Source organism: Dama dama, chromosome 11 (genome assembly GCF_033118175.1).
Source record: "Dama dama isolate Ldn47 chromosome 11, ASM3311817v1, whole genome shotgun sequence".
Taxonomy (NCBI): Eukaryota; Metazoa; Chordata; class Mammalia; order Artiodactyla; family Cervidae; genus Dama; species Dama dama.
Window position 1 is genome coordinate 11,827,261 of NC_083691.1, and position 20,523 is coordinate 11,847,783.

Here is a 20,523-nt window from a genome sequence, read left to right on the forward strand (position 1 = left end):
CAAACCTTTTGCTGTAAGGTTTAAAGTTAATAAAATGAAATCTGAGAATATAGGATGTTGCATAATATTGTAATTTGGGGACAACTTTGTTTTAAGTAATATTTAAAGAAAGGGAAGAATACAGAAGGATAAAGTGATTGTGTAGAGTTTAAAATTTTTTCATAAGATTCAGTATTTTTACTTTGGACTTCAAAGGTCACAAAGATTTAGATTTAGAATTAGTTCTAGAGGGGGCTCTTCTGTTGTAAGCATTCCACTGATGTACTTAATGTCCTTGATAATTTAGATATAAAGTGTATATGATACATGATATAGAAAATGGTGAATTTCTATATATTATTATAATTTAATTTTTAATTACCATATTAACTATGCATATTAGATATTATACAAGTTAGCATAGTGATAACATATGTATGGCTCAAAATTAACTAAAGTTTATAAAAAGTGAACTGGGAGTAAGTATTGCAATAACCAAAGAAAAGAAGCAGACTCTGTATGTAGCATTTGAGCAGCGTTGTTAGAAATTTGACCCGGCTTTTATGTTTGGGTGTTGAAAGGCCTTTCTGTAAAATCCCTTATTCAAAGCTTTTTCTCACTGAAAAAAAAAATACAAAAATTTGGTTGTAACTATAGTATGGATCTTGGGTTTAATTTGACATTTCTAGTGAAGAAGAAAAATTGTATTTCCTGTTTTCATATTTAGGAAATTTCTGATCAATATCGTTAAACTTAGTGCTAATTAAGCATCTAAGACCTTACCATTCTATTTTACTCTTCTTAATCACAAGCATTAAAACCTCTGTTAGCTTTCACTTGGAGTCCCTGGTTTTAACTTGAAATGGCTTAAAGTAGAAATTTTGTTAGCTTTTTTATATGTTTGGATTTTGTGTATGTTCTGTTTTTAACTTTCAACTTGAGTTTTAAGATCATCAGTCAAAGACTTTTCTTTCAAGTCAGTTGCACTGATCTCAATTGCAGGACTTAGAGGGTCAGCATTTCCCTCATGCTATTAAAAAAGAAAAATTAAGCATAGAAACAGAGTATTTTGGAAATAAAGTATTTGGAAACAGTGAAACAGTATTTGGGCTCCACTGATCTACATCTACATTTTGAAATGAACAAATAAATTAGATGTGAAAAACCCAGAAAATGCTCTCTTACTGTCTCCCTGCTTCTTCCTCCTTCACCCTTTCTTTGGACAAAGGTAAATTATGGACCACTATACCAGCAATCTACAAAGAGGCTGATTATAGCTTTACATATTTTAAAATACATTCATTTATTCACACCATCTCTTTGCTCTATTTAAATGTTTTCCTGCATACATTTTCTTTTTCCTTTTGAGCTATTGAGAATGTGCCTCATTTCCCAACATTTTGTAACCCCACTGGACATTATAATCAGCATGCATTTTTGTCTTTCAGGTGGCATTTATTTGTGGAGTGTGTATGTCTGTGTTTGACTGTCAGTTGTTTTAATCTACTAAATACAACTAATTTTTGCTTATGGGTTTCAGTGAAGTAATGAAAACAAAGTATTTGACATCTGAACTGATGGGTGTTGCAGGATCTCATATACCCTCTCACTGCACACCCCAAATCCAGGGGGAATTGGTTTAGCCTTCTCATTATTAATAATCCTTGTTAACTAAATTAAATTTAGTCTTCGAACTTTTTTGCCTCCAGATAGAATTCTATTATAGATAGTATTATAATGTAAAATTTTACCAGATTTTTAAGGGAATATCTCAGTTTCAGCAGAACATTATTGACTTTGTCCATATTGGAATAAGTTCCCTTATTGGGCCCTCTGACTTTATGAGAATTCAAACTGGGTGAAGTGAATCCAGAGAAGACTGAAATAAATCTTGAGTTCATTTCTGATTTTCATTTACAAGTACATCCAGAATTAGGGTTGTTGATTTCATATTTTGGTTCACATTCTGAGATTTGGTTTATCTCCTTGTGGGCAGAGCTTTGTAGATATTGCTTTTCTCCTGTACTGTGTGATCTGCTGCTTAATATACATATAACTAAAAGGTTAGCGCAACTACCCGCACTCCACGCTTTCTCCCTGCCCCCTCTGCTCTTACTTCTTCCAACATGAAGTATTGCATATTGTGTTGGGAAGAAAAGCCCTTTTGGAAATTGCCTATTTCATAAATTGTCTGGTGACACAAAGGGGTTGAATGCTGTATTCTTGTCTCATTTATTTTGAAAACTTTGCTACTGAACTCACCTTAATCAATGAGCTCAGTGTTGTCTCCAATAAGTTATGTGTTGGATATATTGATTGGGAGGGATTTTAGAAAACCCGTCTGGGGTTTATAATGTCAGCAGTGTTTTGATTATGAAAAGAGTTGGAACCTGGGGACATGGAACCAGGTGGCGAATGTCCTAAAGCCAGTGGTGACATGGTGGACTGGTTCCCTCCTGGGATCTAGTTCATGCCCTGCACTTTAACTGTGGTGACTGGCTACTATAGATGCACTTTTTGCTCATTAAAATGTTAAAAAATCAAACTGTACATAAAAAGATTTGTGAAAATATAAACTTGGGAATTGATCTGGAGAGCTGGCACAATCTTCCCCACCCCCTGCCTTAGCAATGAGGTCATTTACATTTCATCAGCTGTACTGCATCTCGAAGACCGATTTATGTGGCAGTTGAGGTTGTACTGAGGCTAGTTGTCTGAAAGAGCTTGGGTAGGCGAGAGAGACAGACAGAGACAGAGAGAAGAAAACAAGAAAATTGCCTTCCACAAAGAAAGTTCTCTAGCCAGAGACACAGGTTCTAGAGAGAAAAAGGGGTTGCTAACTGGCTAGTGACTGTTTTCCCAGTGAAGTTAATATTGAAAGACTGGGGGATACTGTCCTATAAGCATAATGCTCAAAATATGTTTAAACCAGGGTTTTTAAAGTCCCCTTTCTCGGAGAGTGGTACTTTTCATATCAAACTAATTGTGTTTTTCTTTGGAATGAGAGGATCAGGTAGTTAAATGTTTATGTATAGGGGAGAAATCAGTATTAAGAAAATTGGTTTATTTCATCAGTTTTTGTTTATAGAAAACATTACTTGTTTTCCCCTTCTTCCTGTCCTCCCCTTCCCAAACTGAGAAGTTAATTTTTCAGTTCTGATTGAATATGCCTAACATAGAGTAATGCTCATTTTTGTTTTCTTCTCTGACAGCACACCACCGTGTTGTTTGACTTAAATTGGAATATCAAGCTCTTGTAATATCACAAACATGAAGAAACATATTGTAATACACAAACATGTGCCTACATTTGCCTTTATTTCCTTCCCTCCTCCCCTCCCCCACCCCATTGCTTAATTAGACTTACCACTGCTTTCTTGAGTAAAAAGGAAAACTCTTGGGAGGTGGGTTATACTCGGCCTACATTGGGTATTTTGATATTTCTTCTATTATTATCTGACAGGCAAGTTCATGGTTGGTTATTACTCTTGACATTAGAAAGTGGTAAGTAGTTTCTATATTGTAGTAAGTAATAAGTTGGTCATATTAGATTTCTCTGACTCTGCTGTAGCCATGGGGGTCCTTTCTTTCAAAAAATCTTGAGGCCTTTTGGCAGCTCAACTCCAGCATAGAGTAGAGGAGTATTTCTGCACCTGTAACTTTTGAAGGGTAAAGGATAAAATGTCTTTGTAGCTGATGTTGGCAATGAGTGAGCACAAGAGGACTGAGTTTTAAAGAATGCTTGGTACATAAACTGGAGTCAAGCAATGCTTTGTGGTGTTTGAAACTTGATGTGAAAGGAATTTGTAAGGAATTTCATTTTGCGTGTAAATCCTAAGAGCCTTGTTTGTGGGGGGGGGGGGTTATAAAATATTTTATAATTAAAACTGCAGACATTAAAATGAATATTTTGTATGATCTCTTTGCCAGTATTGGCCTGATAATAACATTATGCATTGAGAAATTATCATTGTTTTTCTGTTTCCCTGTTACCTATTGCAACTTATTTTAACATGAATTTTAAAACAATATATACACATACACACATACATACATATATATATATATAGTCTTTGACTATGCTGTGTTATGAAATTAACTAATGTATTAGTAATACCCCCAGGATATGCTGAAGTATTCTTACTCACCATTTTTCACTTTTCTTTTCCTTTTCTGTTTCATGACATGCCTTAACAGTGCTGTGATATACATCCAGTCCAAAATGATATTAAAAAATAGGATATGCTCAATTGAATTATGTAGGCAGAACATGCTCTGGCAGAGGAAGTCAATGTGCTTTCTGCTTCATTGAGTGGGTTATTAGATTGATGTGGTTTATTTCTTGAATGATAGAACTGGTTTTAAAAATAAATGAAGCGAGAAGCATCAATTCAGTTAGCATTGATAATTCATTATTATTGGTTAGAAAAGTGCTACATTTGTAAACTGATCTTTAATTTATCACTTGGATTAGGATTTGCAATGGGCAGGTTTGTTTTAATTTGAACCAGCTTCTCAATGACTGAAAAATGTGTTCTTCATTTTGTCTTGAAGTTGGGATTTTAAATTGTTAAAAAGCAAATCAAATGCATGAAAGGAATACTTTTTTAAAATTTATAACATTGGTCTATGAACTTATGATAAGCACCAACTGTGGTCTGTCCAAGTCTGCAGTTAAAATTAAGTCAAGTTAGAGAAAATTCTACAAAGGAAATATTAATTACTTGAGTTTCTGTGTTGCAGTGTATATATTCTCTATATGTGCAGTGTATCTATTTGGAAAAGTCATATACCACTTTATATTGTGTCTTATATAGTATTCTTAATGTTAGAAGTTTCTCTTTTATGAATACCTCTTTAAAATGTCTATTTTTTCTTGTACCCTTTTGCATACTTCCCCTGAATAATGTTTGGTGCTATATACCTACATATTTGTAAAAAGAAATTTAAACTGGTAGTTTGCTTTGGGTTTTTATAAATTGCAAGCAGGTAAGTGTGTACAATTTTGATAATGATATTTAATGATAAAGACTAAAAATACTGCACCCTTAAAATTATTATAGTTGGTTACAAAATAAATTCATGCCAGAAATGGTAACTTCTTTATAATGTAAATAAAGTAATAATGTAAATAAAGTAATAAAGTAAATAATGTAAGTAAATAAAGTTTTAAACTCTTAAAAAAATGTAGTTGATAATGTTTGGGGACAATTATCTTCAAGTTGGTTCTCTATTTTGCTTGTGATTTGGCCTATTGATGTTGAGAAGCGTTGTCTAATCCTGGCCCCCTCTGTTCCTAGGTAACAGGCAAAAATGGTGCCAGCAACAGCGGCCCTGCCAGGCCAAACCCATGTGGCTCAGTGTTATTCACTCTGATCCATATGGTCAGGCTGGAGATGGTCCCTGGAGGGGTGTTAACACTCAGCAACCCACCCGCCTCCCTCCCTTCAGAGCTTTCCTGCATGACTCCTGCTGCTTGCCCATGTGTGATTCTTGATTAATTTTTCATTTTTAATGAAGTTTGATCATGTTTATTATTTCTCATGATTGACTGCCTGGTACTCCTCCCATGTAATTGATAAAGCCCATATTTCTTCATCTGTCTCCTCTTTCTTTAGGGTAAAGTTGCTAGATTGTATGCCGTGGTTAATGTTAGATTTATTGGTCCCATTAGATGTATAAATTATCTCTCTTTCTCTCCACAGGAAGTTCTACAGACTCTGACCAAGTTTTGTTTCCCCTTCTATGTGGACAGGTAGTATCAGATTTTCAAACTTTACTAGAAAAAAAAAGTGTCAATAAACTTGCTATGGAAAATAAAAACCATACCATTCTTAACATTCTGTCTGTTTAACCATGATTTAAAACACCTATGTTCCAAGGAGAGTTACAGTATTCTCCTTTCCTGGGGATTTTATTGACACTATCAAAAAGTTTAAAGCCTAGAGCTTTGCACTGGTTAGTTTGTGTGATGTAGTTTGCATGACATTAATTTTAAAATTTTGGTTATCAGACTCAAACCATGATTAAGAATGGTTAGTATTTAATCCAGTTCTATTTAATTTTTATTGAAATATGAATATATTTTACTTAACCAAGTAATATTGCCTTATGAGTATTATATTGACTTTGTTTTAAATTTGTTAGACTTCAACTTTAAATCAACATAGGCCCAACTTGTTCAAAGGTATTCAGCTATTTAAAAGGCATGTTGCCAAATAGTGTCTTGAATTTTGTGTAGCTGGCTAAGAATAGTATCTCTGGGGAAATAAGCATTTTCAATAGATCACTAAAGTAAAAATAAGTCATCTGAATATTTCCTTAGTATTTGCATTATGATTCACTGTCTCTTGAAGCAGTACAAACATGATAACTTGAAGATAATTAAAATAGTCTTAAGGACTACTTTTGTTTTTGTTTTTAAATAAGCCAGTAGCTTATTTATAAATGGCTTACTTTTAAAACAATCTTAGAAGACGTTTTTTTAACTAATAAAACAATCATTTATTAACAGTGTTAATAAAATGACAAAACAATCATCTTATTTTCAAGAAATGTCTATATATTTTTCTTTATAGTTTAAGCATTATTTTTGCAGTCATTTGTTTTTTTCACTTGATTGCTGCCTATTTGTAATGTTCTCTTCATGGAAAATTGAACTATGAAACTGTATAGTTATGTATTAAAAATTCTACTTTTAGTGATAGAGGTTTTAGAAAATATCATTATAAATAATAAGTGCCATAATCTGTTCCAAGAAAGTTATACAATGTGCCCATCTTCAGGAAGGTTCTGTTGTGTATTTTAGTATACCCAGACAAGGCAGGCCCCTGAAAGAATTTAGTGATTTGAAGTGCATATGGGTAGTATTCTGCTTGGATCTTTTCTACACTTTGTAGTAGCAGTGTCCTGGTTTATTTGGCATAAACCTATGAATGGTGTGAGATGGGAACTGGTAGCCAAAGGAGTCTAAAAAGAGTACTAAAAAGCGAAGGAGTACTAAAAAGCAGCTCTGGAATGTTGCCAACCACTTATAATCACTGTTTTCTCTGGTTCTAACATGTTATTTTTTAAGCCAGTCAACCACTGTAGTCTTTCCAGACTCAGGCCTTTTAAAATCCTGGTACCAGGGCTGTTTTAGTAGCAGGTTGATGCTAAGAACAGAATAGCCTTAATTTTAAGAGGGTCAGTCTTTGTAATGAGAGTCCTCTTGTCTCTTCTTTATCCTATTGCTTCTAAAAAAAGCAAGGAAGTAGGGTTTTGTTTAGAGAGGTTTAATGCAAACTTCACATTTGTATGTATGAATTAGCGATGCATGAAATCTCCTCCAGTCGCTTATAAAATGTATTACAAATTATGGCAAGGACATATTTATACAGATTAATAAAGTTGAAATGTTTTAAAAATGTGGCAAGGTATTTAACAAAGAAAAATAAGAATATATTTTTATATGACTCCTTGTTAGAATGGTGATCTATTTTGGATAGGTATTCCTTAATTGACTTTATAAACTAATATTAGAAGAAATGTGCAATGAGATTAAATCCCTCCAAAGACACACACACACACACACCCCTTCCCTCTCTCTCTGATGTCACACACCCATCTTTACTTACCTACCTGTCTGAGTAATTATATTCTAAAATGAAAGGAAAGCAAAGTCCTTAGGTTTTAGTCCTTTAGGACTAAAATCATAGTCCTAAAATTTGTTTTGTCACTAGTAATGTCTGATGTCTTTATTTTGTTAGAAAAACATCTTTCTTCTAAAATGCTTTTCTCCAAATTAACCTCCTCTAATTGTGTTCCTCATATATATATTTTTTTTTTTTCACAAAAAGATTTGGGACTGAAATGTCTCTTTCTGGGTATATTTTAATCTTTACGGTGTGCAATGGTTCTTTCTTAGATTGTATTGTTTTACCTACCCTGTAGGCATTGATAACTTTCACTGATACAAATAAATCACATTATTTGGGGGACTGTATTTTTTCTTTTCTGTTGCCCCACTTCTACCTGTGGCATACTTCAGTGCAGAGAAGATGATAATAATTAAGTTTAGGTAGGTAGGTTTAGTTGCTAAGTCATGTCCAACTCTTGTGACTCCATGGACTGTAGCACACCAGATCCTCTGTCCATGGGATTTCCCAGGCAAGAATATTGGAGTGGGTTGCCACTTCCTTCTCCAGGGGATCTTACCGACCCAGGAGTCAAACCCAGGTCTCCTGCATTGCAGGCAGACTCTTTACTGACTGACTCAATTAAGTTTATTTACAAAAAACAAAAGTTTTAATGTCACTGTTTTTTATTAGCTGCATTTAGCACAGTCAAATGAATATGTCCAGATTCCAAGACCCATGAAACCCCAGATGTATTTATGATATTGTTTGACTTAGAAAATATGTTGGCATGGGAGATAAATAATGCTCCAGGTGATTATTTTCAAAAAAGAAATCTTCCTAATCTTTTCAGTATCTGTACTTTTCTACCTCAAGAAACAGTAATACAACTTTCTGATATTTCTGGTATATATCAAGAGTGGGATTTTCACAGTCATCATCAAATCATCCGTTAACATTGACATCTTGCTGTCTTATCTGTTGTTTTAAGATTTTTCTCTCTGAAGCTAGGAGTTATGAAAAATAATAATGCTGGTAGCTCTTCAAAAGAAAGTGTTTTCTCATGTATTATCTCATTTTATCCTCCTATCATAAAAGATGAGAACAAGTGCTGTTTTCTTCACTGGAAGAAATCTGAATTGTAGGGAAATTGTGACTTACCCAAAGATTGCTTAGGCTGTTAACACAGTTTAGATGTCCACCTCCCAAAATGAGTACATTTTTTTAGTAGACCACTTTATGGGAAGACCAGTCACCAAGCAGAGGGAGGGAAAGAAGGGAATTAGTATTTCATTTCTTAAATGATTCTAGTCAATGTTCTGGACATTTTTACAGTAATACCTCATTTATTTTTCACAGCAACTCTTGGTGATAGATGGTGGTGGTATTGCTTTTTAAAAAAGAACCAAGGAAGGTTCAGAATGTGTAGCATTACGTTGGGTGAGATTGGGAAAGACAGAGATGGTCAAAGAAAACATTGTATAGAGAGTGAGGCTTGTATTGAGACTGCAAAGACAGCAAGAAGAGGGTAAATGGGAGATCCCAACACTGAAGAGCAAAGTAGAGAAGAAACTGTGAATGAGCCTAGAGATCTAGAGATCATTTGACCCGAGCAGGTGGAGCCTCCTACTGAGAGGATTACCGTGTGTGTCCGGAGAGCTTGGACTCTCACAACAAGGGGGTCTTGAAAATGTGTGGGAATGAGACCACAGGACTTTAAAGCTGAAATTCATCTGACTCAAGCATCCTGTTTTACAGAAGGGAAAGTAAGATCTGTAGAGGTGAAATGCCTTGCTTATATTGCAACTATGTAATTATAGAGCTGGGGGAATAAAAAGCAGTAATCTTATTCCCAAGCCAAAGTTATGTCTACCCTACACTATACTTGAAGCTCTTGATGGAAAGGAACAGTGAAGTGACAGTGCTGAGATCCTTGTATCACTCTCAAAAATTTTTTATTATTATTTATGAAAGCAGTCTTAGAGGTTTGAATACCACTTCGTATTGCGGTGCTGCTTACTTGCTCTTGATAGCTGGCAACCTGCTTCAGTTGGTCAAAGCACTCAGGAGACTCATCGGATGATGGAAAAGCTATTCTTCTCCATGTTTGTGCTTGTCTTCTTTCAGAACCCACAAAACCAGCTACCATTCAGTTGTCTTATTAATTATACTAGTACACACAAGTGACATGAGCATGAAGTGAAATGACAGTCTTTTCAAGGGCAGAGGCAGCATTTAATGATTTAGGATGTAATCACAGGTGCAAATGTGGTTCTAATGCTATTTACCCCTTTCTTACGTATCTGTTATGTGCCATGAATTGTGTTGTGTTCTTTGCCTTCACTAAAGGCTTACACATCTAAATGTTGCCTTACAACTAAAGGAACATTGCCATGGTCATAAAGCCACATATGAGAAAACAGAGGCTCAGATAGGTTCATTAATGTGCCCAAGGTCCCACCATTGGTAAGTGGTAGAGCTGTTTTTGAAACCCACATTTGTATGACTTCCATTTCCATCATACTTGTTCTATATCATACTGCCACCATTAGATCCATCACACCAGAAATTAACCAAGCATTCTTAACATTTATTTCAAAAGCAATATATATTTATTGTGAAAAAGTAGAAAATTCAGATAACTGAAGACAATTAAACCCATTTTTGTTCAGATAATTGAAAGAAGATGAAACTGAGGCACTTGATTTGTACATTAGTATGTGTCTGCCCAGACCTCTCTTCTTGCTTCCACTTCTGTACATTCATCCTGCTGTGCTTTTCAAAACTGAATCCATTTGGCCACCTTCATCCCTTGTTTTCCATCCTTGGTTTAGTCCCTTGGTTTAGCTTGAACTATTGGTTAATCTATGCCCATGACCATTTTGTATAGCATTCGAGAACCATGAAGCAATTGGGCTTTAGTGGACAGGGCATCAGGGGTAGCAACTAGGAGACCTCAGTTATAGTTTTCATCCTGCCATTGACTTGCTCTGTACTGTTAGGCGAGTGACTTCTCCCATGAGCACCTTAGTTTCTTTATGGATGAAATGAGGGAATTTTGGACTAGTTTTGATACTTGTTCTGTGTTGATACTTTTTTGCTTCTCTAATTATGATTCATTTTTACTTTGCCAGGCTCATACAGATGAGGGAGTGGCGGGATCTCTGTTCTTAGAGTGAGTTTCTCGAGCAGATATTTGGCAGTATGTTACCTACTCTTAGTCCCCGGGCATTTTGGGTCAATGCCATTTTTGCCACTTGGATCTTTGTGCAGCTAATGTAAAAAACCCGAGTCTTAGGCAGATGAAAGGTGTGTTTATGGAAGGAAGCTTTGAGGTTCATATGACTAAAGGTTGGGAGATGTGGTAGTTTGATAAAACTTGATTCCTGCCTGATGTTTCATATAGACTGAGGGGAAGGAGAAGCAGCTGCAATGGATGCTTTGGTGGTAGATGGCCCAATAAGTACTTGCTGGGGAGCTGTAATAAATAGGTTTGCAAAATGTTTCAGTTCCATCTCTCAAAAGTTATAAATTCATAATAATAATGATTACTTCCACTGTGTACTTATTAGATGCCAGTTACTTTGTATACATTATTTCTAATCTTTAAAACCACTTTGTGAAGTAAATATCTTTCCTATTTTAGAGATGAGGCTCAGAGAGGTGCAATAACTTGCCTATGCTCATCGCATCAGTAGCGAGTGGTATATCCGGGATTTTAATCCAAAGTCCAGACCTTACTGTTTCATCTTCTTTCTCCTGCATCATAAGCCTCTGCCTGTATTCTGTATGGAATTATTCCTAACAGCTTAAAAACACATTCTGGTATTCCTTCATCCTAAAAATAATAGCCATCTTTGATTCTTCACGCCCATTCAGTTACTGCCTATTTCTCCTCTTTTTGGAAGAGTTACCTGCACTATTTAATTTATTGTTCAGCCTTCTTAAGCTTGTCTTCTGCTCTGTCATTCAGCTAGAGCTTTTCTTATCAAGACTGTCTGAAGCCTCCATGTTGCTCAATTCGGTAGGTGTCTTTTCTCTTATCTTGATACTTTTGAATACAATCGACCACTCCCTCCTGCTTGTTCTGCCTGGTGGTTCTTTTTTCCCTTGTTGATCTCTACTCATCCTTTAGATGGGCTTCCCTGCTGGCTCAGATGGCAAAGAATCTGCCTGCAATGCAGGAGACCTGGGTTCCATCCCTGGGTTGAGATCCCCTGAAGTAGGAAATGGCAACCCACTCCAGTATTCTTGCCTGGAGAATCCCCATGGACAGAGGAACCTGGCGGGCCATAGTCCATGGGGCTGCAAAGAGTCAGACATGACTGAACGATTAAGCACAGCACAGCACATCCTTTAAATTGGTGTTTCTCTGACTTAGTCCTGGTTTCTCTTGTGTTTCTCTTTGTTTCTAAGTGATCTTATCCTTTACCGTGGTGTGAAATACCATCTTTGTGTAGATGACTTTCTAATTAATAGCTCTACCCCAAACCTTTCTCTAGATTTCCTATGTAGTGTCTTCAGCTATGTACTCGACATTTCTGCTTACAGGTTTCTTAGACTTAATATCACAAATAAAACTCTTGGAGCTCTTCCCAAGCATGTTAGTCTTTCCTACCATTAAATGGTAGTATACTGCCTTTTTACTCTACCTCAGTTCATCTGCGGACTCTAAGTTGGATCTATCCACCGGATCCATTTTCACTCTCCCTACAGGAGTTAAGCCACCATCTAGTCTCACCTGGACTTGCTCTAGCCTCCTGACTTCTCTTTTTCTGCTTCTGCCTTCTTCCAAACTTTTCCATCTAAGAGTCAGATAAAAATTATTGAACTGTAGACCAGACTGTTATTCTCCTGATTAAAATCATTCAGTACCTTTCCATTGCGCTTACTAATCAATCAAACAGTCAATCTTAATTCTTTACCATGATCTATGGATTGCTCTCTGTGATCTGGTGCTTGCTTTATCCGGCACCTTCTTAAATCACTTTCTCCTGCTCCCCTGTGCCTTTGATGTACTGAAGTCCTTTTTATACGGTGAGCATGCCCAGCTGTTTCTAACCAAAGGAACAGCTTCTCTGTGAAACTCTTTCTCTGCCTGAAATACCGAGTCCCCTGCTTCTGGAGTGAAGGGACTCCATCCCATCCTTTAGGTCAGTATTGTCATCATTTTTGAGAAGCTATCTCTGACCATATTATCTCAGTAGGGCTTTTTCCTTTTCTTCCATTTTCTTCTTTGTTCTTTCTTTGGCTTCATATAACACTACCACAAGCTGTATGCTTTGTGTTTGTTTATGCTTCTCCATCGAGACAGGAGGCTCCACAGTGGGATGGATGTCGTATGTTCAGTACTTGTCACAGTGCACAGTGTAGTTGCTTGGTTTGTAAGATACGTAGCTAAACTTAAAAGTGTTGTTGTTGTTCAGTCACTAAGTTGTGGCTGATTCTTTGTGACCCCATGAACTGTAGCACGCCAGGCTTCCCTGTCCTTCACTATCTCCTGGAGTTTGTTCAGACTTATGTTCATTGAGTCAGTGATGCCATGCCACCATCTCACCTCAAACTTAAAAGTGAGGCTGCTATAGGAAATCTGATTTCTCACTGGAAGATTGGAATCAAACTATCCATCCACATGCTTCATACCATTCATACATTGAACCTATAAATAATTTGAAGATTAGGCAAAATGCTGCAGGAGGGTTCTTGAATGGTTGATAGGCATTTAAGAGGCAGCATGAAATTTTAAAGTCTGTGGTTAAGATGGTTATTGTTTTCTCTTCTATTTTCTGTATTCACCTAGACATGGAAAGCACAGCTAAGGGTGATACTGGCCCTGGTCTCTTGGGCTTAATTCTGGAAGTAGTCAAATTTGGTTTCTCTTGCTTAGTGGGAAGTATAGTTAGTCTGTTTGATGAGACAACTATCTGAATTCCTCACATACCTGAGTTCCTTAAACTAAGTAGTAACTTCTTGGGAGAGTTTTCCTTGTATTTGCTGCAGTGTGGCAGAATGGAAAGGATTTTCAACCAGAATTGTGTGTGGGTTTTTATTTCGTCTCTTGGTTATTTTGAAAATAAAAAGAAAAAAAGCAAACCAAAACCACCATCACCACCACAATAAAACATCCTGAGCCTCAATTTCCCTATCTCTGAAACAAGAGTATTGGATGAGTTGGTTTCTAAGGGTCCCACTGCCTCTAATCATCATGAAATCTTATTTTTATTTAAAAAGTATATGGGTTCTGATCCTGGAGGTAATCACAAAAACTGCAGTCTTTAAGAAGCCAATCCTTTCCCCACAGTCATTTTTATGGAGGAATAGTGAACACTGTTACAGACTACCTCAGCAAGTAGAGAGGGAATGATAAATTCCTTGAAGATTAAGACTCCTTTGAGTTAATCTGAACTCAATTTGAATGTTAATTTGACTGTCCAAGGAAAAAATATTTTAGGATTTAATGATCTGGGGCTCTTAATGACTTGTACTTCATCCTGCTGGGAATTTAAAAAGTGAATCAACTGAGAATAGTAAGTGCCCCCCTTCTAAGTTGTGGCACCCCCAAAAGAATCTTTTTCACTTTAATGCAAGAATGAGCAACTTTCTTGGTCACCCAGAAGACTCCCCCTTGCTGATAAGATGCAATAGGAAAGAAAGGCAGCCTTCCTATCTCCACTTTCAAATATTACAAAGCTGAGTCAAGAAGATTCTAAGCAAGTGAATGATTTCATCATGAAATTTAGTTTTCACTGGAGGTAGCAACTTGTGTCTCTTCTATTAATTGTTCTTACTGTGGTCTAACCTTTATATCAAACACTCACTTATTCCCCATATATGCTTTGAGTTGGGTGATAGTTTCCAGGAGAAGAAACTGAGCTACTTAGGAGGTTAAGTAACTTGCTAAATTAAGGCTCAGTTAGCAAGTGGTTGAGTTGGGATTTGAACCAAGCAAATGAGTAATGAACCTTTCTTTGAGCCTACAATGTAGCTGAAAAGAGTTTTCAGCCTTTTTAAAGGTAGTGAACAGATAATAGAGAAATTAAGGATACTCAGATCACAAACCAAGTCGTGTTCCTTCTGTGTCCTCTTCCTAGAAATCCTGGGTATTTTCTTTTTATCTAGTTGTATCAGTACCCTTTCCTTCTAGGATTCTTCTTTTTAAAAATTCTAGAAGTGAAATCAAACCTTAGTTAAAATAATGAATGGTCATCTTTTATATGAATACATAATAATACTTCATAAAAGCATGATCTTATTTGTAACTTAGAATCATCCTGACCTGTTGCTTTAAGTAGTTTAATAATACAGGGTTTCCCCCTCCCCTGATGAGGCCCACTTTTTTTCCCTAATCACTTTAATTATGTGAGCTAGAATTCTGTTTCTCACACATCTTCAGTTCTCAACCTTGTTAAAATTAATCATATAATCCCCCTTTAAAACATAGTATTAAGTCACCATAGTAACACTGTATCCAAGCTTTATAGATAAAGCATAACAGCCATAAGAAGGTAGCGTTTTGGTATCCCCGTGACAGCTCTATAACTTTTATAGCAATGTGTTCCTTCTTCTGGCTTATATAAGGTGGAGGGATAGCATTACTTACTTACACCTGTTTTATTACCATGTTGCTTCTAAATTCCTACCTTGTTTTTGTTCACCTTCCTAGTTAAAAAAGAATTGGAACTCTCTTTGCTTTCTGAATTATTTTCTTGTACTCTCTAACCACTTTTTGAGGACAGGAATTATTTCCTTAAATATGACCAGGTAGAGTCCATTGACCTTTTGTCCTGGAATACTTTGATAGTCTTTTAAAATTAAAATACTTTAATTTTCTTATGTGGCTTGTATAAGGGAGTTTTAGAAAAGAATGCTATCCATATTTGAAGAGTTAATTCATTTTCTGTCAAAAACTTGATCAGTCTGCCTTTGGAAAAGTCCTGGTGAACCACAATTTTTCATTTCTACTGACAATTTATAGCAAATTATAGGTGAGAGCATTAATTTGAATATTTTATCAATTTGAGTATATTTTGTAAAATATATATATAAAATACAAGTTAATGAGTTCCTTTGAATAAGTCAGTGTCAAATTATAAAATATTTTGTTTGCATAAATTTGTATACTAGAATTTGTAATATTTAACTATTTAAAAATTTTATTTATTTGTATTTGGCTGTGCTGGGTCTCCGTTGCTTTGTGTGGGCTTTCTCTACTTATGGCCAGTGGGGGCTCTACTTATGGCCACTGTGGGGCGTAGGCTTCTCATTGGGGTGGTTTTGCTCGTTGTGGAGCTCAGGCCTAGTAACTGTAGATCATGGACTCAGTTGCTCCATGGCATGTGGAATCTTCCCAGATCAAGGACTGAACCTGTGTCCCCTGCACTGGCAGGCAGATTCCTATCTACTGTGCCACCAGGGAAGTATAAGATTTGACTTTTTAAAGAGGAATCCAAAGGCTAACTGGTAAACTGATTTTAAAAAGTGGAATTTTAAACATTTTGTAACTTTAAAAGAGTTTCTAGATTAATCTGACTTGTAATATGCTGCTTAATTTTTTGAAATGTTTTCAGTTTTTTGTGTGGTCTGCTGATTTTTGTGTTGATGCAGGAATTTTTAGTTTTTATCTTTAATGTTTTTCTTTAAAACCTTGTTTCCATTTCTTAGAAAATATCTTGCATTGATAAGACATTTGCTATTTCTGTCCCGTAAAATATAAAATATAGTCCTCATAAATTTGGAAATTATGAAAGGTACAGGAGTTTAGGAAAGTAATAGCTAACCCTGCCCTCTTTTGAATTCTTGCTCCTCCCCTTAGTGGCTCTGTGAACTTGATTCAGTTATTTACTTATTAAGTTCTATAGTTTACTTTTCTGTAAAATGGGAACATCCTTGAAGTTCCAGGGTTGTTGTGAGAGTAAATAAGATAGTATAATATCAAGTGTCTAACTTTATGGCTGGCATTTAAATTCTGCTGTTGCAGTCCCTGTTATTTTCTGAACTAGAGGAATAATCAGGTGAGCATCATTACCAGCAAACTGGCAGGGATGACTTTGGTGTCAGATAGTCCTAAGTTTAAAATTCAGCTTTTTGCAGTTTACCAGCTGACATCTTACGCAGTGGCACTCTAGGCTATTTCTCCATCTGTAAAATGAGGTTAATAGATGCACCCTTCAAAACGGGATGCAGTGCTCAACAGGGACACCTGCCTTGAGTGCAGTAAGTAGGAGGTTGGTAGCTATGATGAGGTGGTCACTGCTTGCTGTCTTTTTCTTTTCTAAAAAAATACTCAGTTTTTTCCCTTGAAGTGTGTAAATGTTAAGTTCATTTATAAAGAATTCCACTGAGAAAGGAAATGTTACAGGTTCAATGACTTGTTGTGATTAGATACTTTATCAGGAAACTTACTGCACATTCATTTTCCCCTTTGTTCTCTTTGCCGCAGCCTCACAGTCAGCCAAGTTGGCCAGAACTTCACATTCGTGCTCACTGACATTGACAGCAAACAGAGATTCGGGTTCTGCCGCTTATCTTCAGGAGCGAAGAGTTGCTTCTGTTTCTTAAGGTAAGGAAAATGGCTTTGGTTATTGGCTAGTTCTGTGAAACAGTGTCAGCTTTTGGGTTGCTCTTCTGTAATTAAATTTTCCAGCTGTTCTTTTTATTTTCCTATCTGCTTCCCATAAGTCACTGCACTTGGGGAGAAGAACTTTACAATGTTGTCCTTGCACTTTAAGTTCTACAGATAATTGTATTTATTTATTTGTATCACATCCCTTGGGTGGAAAAAGGGATCATTGCGTCTGTGGAGTGTGCAGAAGCTGGAGAATCAGCATGGCTTCAGTTCCTCCTTCTGTTATCTGGAGCTGTCAGAAATTAGCCTGTTAGGCTTTCCCTTGGACATTTTGTGTATGTAAGATTATTAATAAAGTATGTGTCTGCAGTTCAGGACGTCTTGCAGACACTGATTGTGTCCCTCTCAAAGTAACACCCGTGCCCCTTTCGGGTCAATGAGTGAGTAACTGTTTCCCAACTTGGCTCCCTCTGTAGAGGTTTTGAAAAAAAGTGCAGAATCCTATGAGAAGGCTTCTTTAGGTCTTCCAAAACTCCCTTCACATACCAGAAGCACACTTACTTAATGCTCTGTTTCCTCCTGCCAGAGGGGTAAGGCATATTCTGGGGTTGGAGGATGTGTGGAAATCTGATTTCAGAGCTGCTGGCTCTGTGGGCTCCTGCTGGGCGCCTCCTGAGGGGGAGGTAAAGGCATCCCACACACTCTCCTCCGCATCTGCCTCGGTTAAGTAGGTGTCAGAGGGGCCTGCCTCCTGTCTCTGCTCATGTGTAGCAGAACAGGGCAGGACAGCAGGGAGGCGCCCCTGACAAAACCCGGGTCCCCGTCTTGGGCTTGAGCCTAGGAATAAGAGGCCAGACCCACTATGAATTCCAGAAGGGGTAGTTCTCTGGTGTACTAGTCTCTGCATTTTCTTTTCTTCCTCACTAAGAGCAGACCCCCTTGCCCCCCAGACACACACACACCCTCAAACCATAGGAGTGGTGAGGGCTAACTTTCAATGTCTTAGCTCGATAACTGTCAGTCAGGAATGCTACTTCTGCATTTCTCTACACAAATCTTATTATTGTTTTTAATCAGTGAAGTCCACTGGCTCCTTCATCAGGCATGGTATCTCTAATTTGAGCACTAGAGGACAACTGCTGGAAAGACCTTAAGATGGAGGTACAAACCTGGCTGCTTTGCAAGACTCCTGTTCACAAGCACACCTCTAGCCCAGGCCCAAGGACTACCTGCCCTGAGTATTAGACTCTGATATAAATTATTATTTACTTTTTTATTTAACAAACTAGTTGAATAGCCTTTTGCTGTTATCATTTAGAATGAAAAATAGCAGTGTTTTCTATCTGTTAGTGTTTTCTATCTGTTGTACTATCTAGGAATTATGGGGAAAAATTTGGTGGGTTAATTCATTCATTTGTTTGTCAGTCCTTAATTGAGTGCTTACTATTAACTAGTCCTTGTCCTTAAAGAGTTCCCAAGATGAGCTGGGGAGATGGGTGATCTTGCTGCAATATGCTATATATAACACATAGAATGATACCGTGAAATAGTGTCTTCTTACTGTTGCTAATCTAGTGCCCCAGAGCATAGTGGCTGTAGTTAAAAATAGTCTTCTGTGGATTCTGGGACATGCATTTCATGGGTATTTAGCATGAGGCCAGAAGGCTCTGTTTATCTTATTCAGCTTTTGCTTATGTACAGGGCACACAAAATGGCACTTTACCTGTGCTTGATTTGGAAACATTGCTGGGTTGAGACTAGCATGTGAGTGGAAGAACTTGCTGTTAACCCTGGATAACATGGTGACATGTCCGGTGGAGAGGTCTTCCAAGAGAACATCAGTGGGACTTGGGTCTGGGTTACATTATTAGCATCATCTTCTTTTGCTGTTTGGTCTTCTTGCTTTTCTTCAGATGCTTTTCCTTCAGTTAATTTGTGTTTTAAAGTCCAGTCATGTTCTCAGTGTGCCCAGTACTCTTAAGTCTGCTCAGCTGCCACCTTTACTTTTGCTTTTCCATTTCTTCCCGTGAGGGATATAGTTCCTAGTGATGGCATTTGTGCAGACATAGCCCCCACTGTTCTAGGATTTCACTTCTTAGGATCACTTTTTCTCTCTCTCAAGTTCATTTGCTTCCTGGCCCACATGAACGACCAGACCTTTCTGCCTTCATGCATTTTTACCCATCCTTCCAGGCTCAGCTTGAGCGTTTCTCAGAGTCACCTTTTCCAGGCAGAGGTAATCATCCCATCTTCTGGATGCACCCAGCATGCTTTGCACTGTTAAGCTATATACGCATAAGCCTTGATCTTCCTTGTCTTTCTCATAGTGAACAGTTAACTCTTTACTGGTAAAGGTTGTGTCTTAAGCAGCATCTGCATCCCCATGACTTAGTATAGTGTTGACAGAGGTGTGCATGACTTTCAGAGACAGGGAGATCCATTCCATTTGGTTGGAAAAGCAGGATCCTGAGGGGTCTGAGTGGGAGGACAGGCTTCATTGGATACTAATTCAAAGAGAAAATATGCAATCCAGTTATTGGCAGAAGCATGGTTCATATTACCAGACAATTCATATTAGTCATAAGAGGTGCACCTTTTATTCTTACACTGTGGATTCAGTGACACAGTGGACACGCATTGTGTCCATAAAGAACTAGGTCATTAGTATTTTACAAAATTTAGACACTTTTACAATGAAAGGTTCTTAGATATCCTTTGTTCAATATAACTTATTAGATTCATTGTTATGGGCATTGTCTGTTCCTCCCCACTAGAATATAAGCTTCATGAAGCCTGGGAATTCTTAACCTGTTTTGTTCACAGATACATCCAAAGTGTATTGAAGAATGTGTCTGTACATAGTAGACAGTTAGTAATACTTGTTTTATGAAGGATTGAGTCCCTGAGTTTATTGAAAAAATTTTTTTTCGAAGTTTGTTTGAACTCTTGTTACCAGCTAACCTTGACAGAGATGTAGTTGTACTAAACTAAAAAATCTTATTAACAAAAGTACCATGGTATATAAAGTTGAATGCATTATTTCCTCTCACAATTGACTGTCTCTTTATATTAAAACATTTTCCTTTTCTTTGAGAGTCACCATTATATTATTTAGCTAGTTGCTAGATGGTGTGTGTGTGTGTTCAGTTGCTTCAGTCATATCTGACTCTTTGCAGTCTTAATGGACTGTAGCCTGCCAGGCTCCTCTGTCCATGGGAGTTTTCAGGCAAGAATACAGGAGTGGATTGCCATGTCCTCCTCCAGGGGATCTTCCCAACCCAGGAATCGAACCCACGCCTCTTATGTCTGCTGCATTGGCGGGTGGGCTCTTTACCACTAGTGCCACCTGGGAAGCCCCAGGTT

General features: G+C 37.2%; 1 protein-coding gene across 6 annotated transcripts in view; it reads left to right on the forward strand.

Moving 5' to 3' along the window:
• DENND1A (DENN domain containing 1A) overlaps nucleotides 1-20,523 on the forward strand; it is a 523,573-nt gene that overhangs the window by 161,621 nt on the left and 341,429 nt on the right. For 5 of the 6 annotated variants that reach the window (XM_061154694.1, XM_061154689.1, XM_061154693.1 and 2 more), the window contains 2 exons: nucleotides 5,685-5,734; nucleotides 17,035-17,154. In XM_061154694.1, coding sequence (XP_061010677.1) covers nucleotides 5,685-5,734; nucleotides 17,035-17,154 — 170 coding nt within the window. Of the gene's footprint in view, nucleotides 1-5,684; nucleotides 5,735-17,034; nucleotides 17,155-20,523 lie in introns of those variants that run through there. The other variant, XM_061154691.1, reaches the window with a different exon arrangement.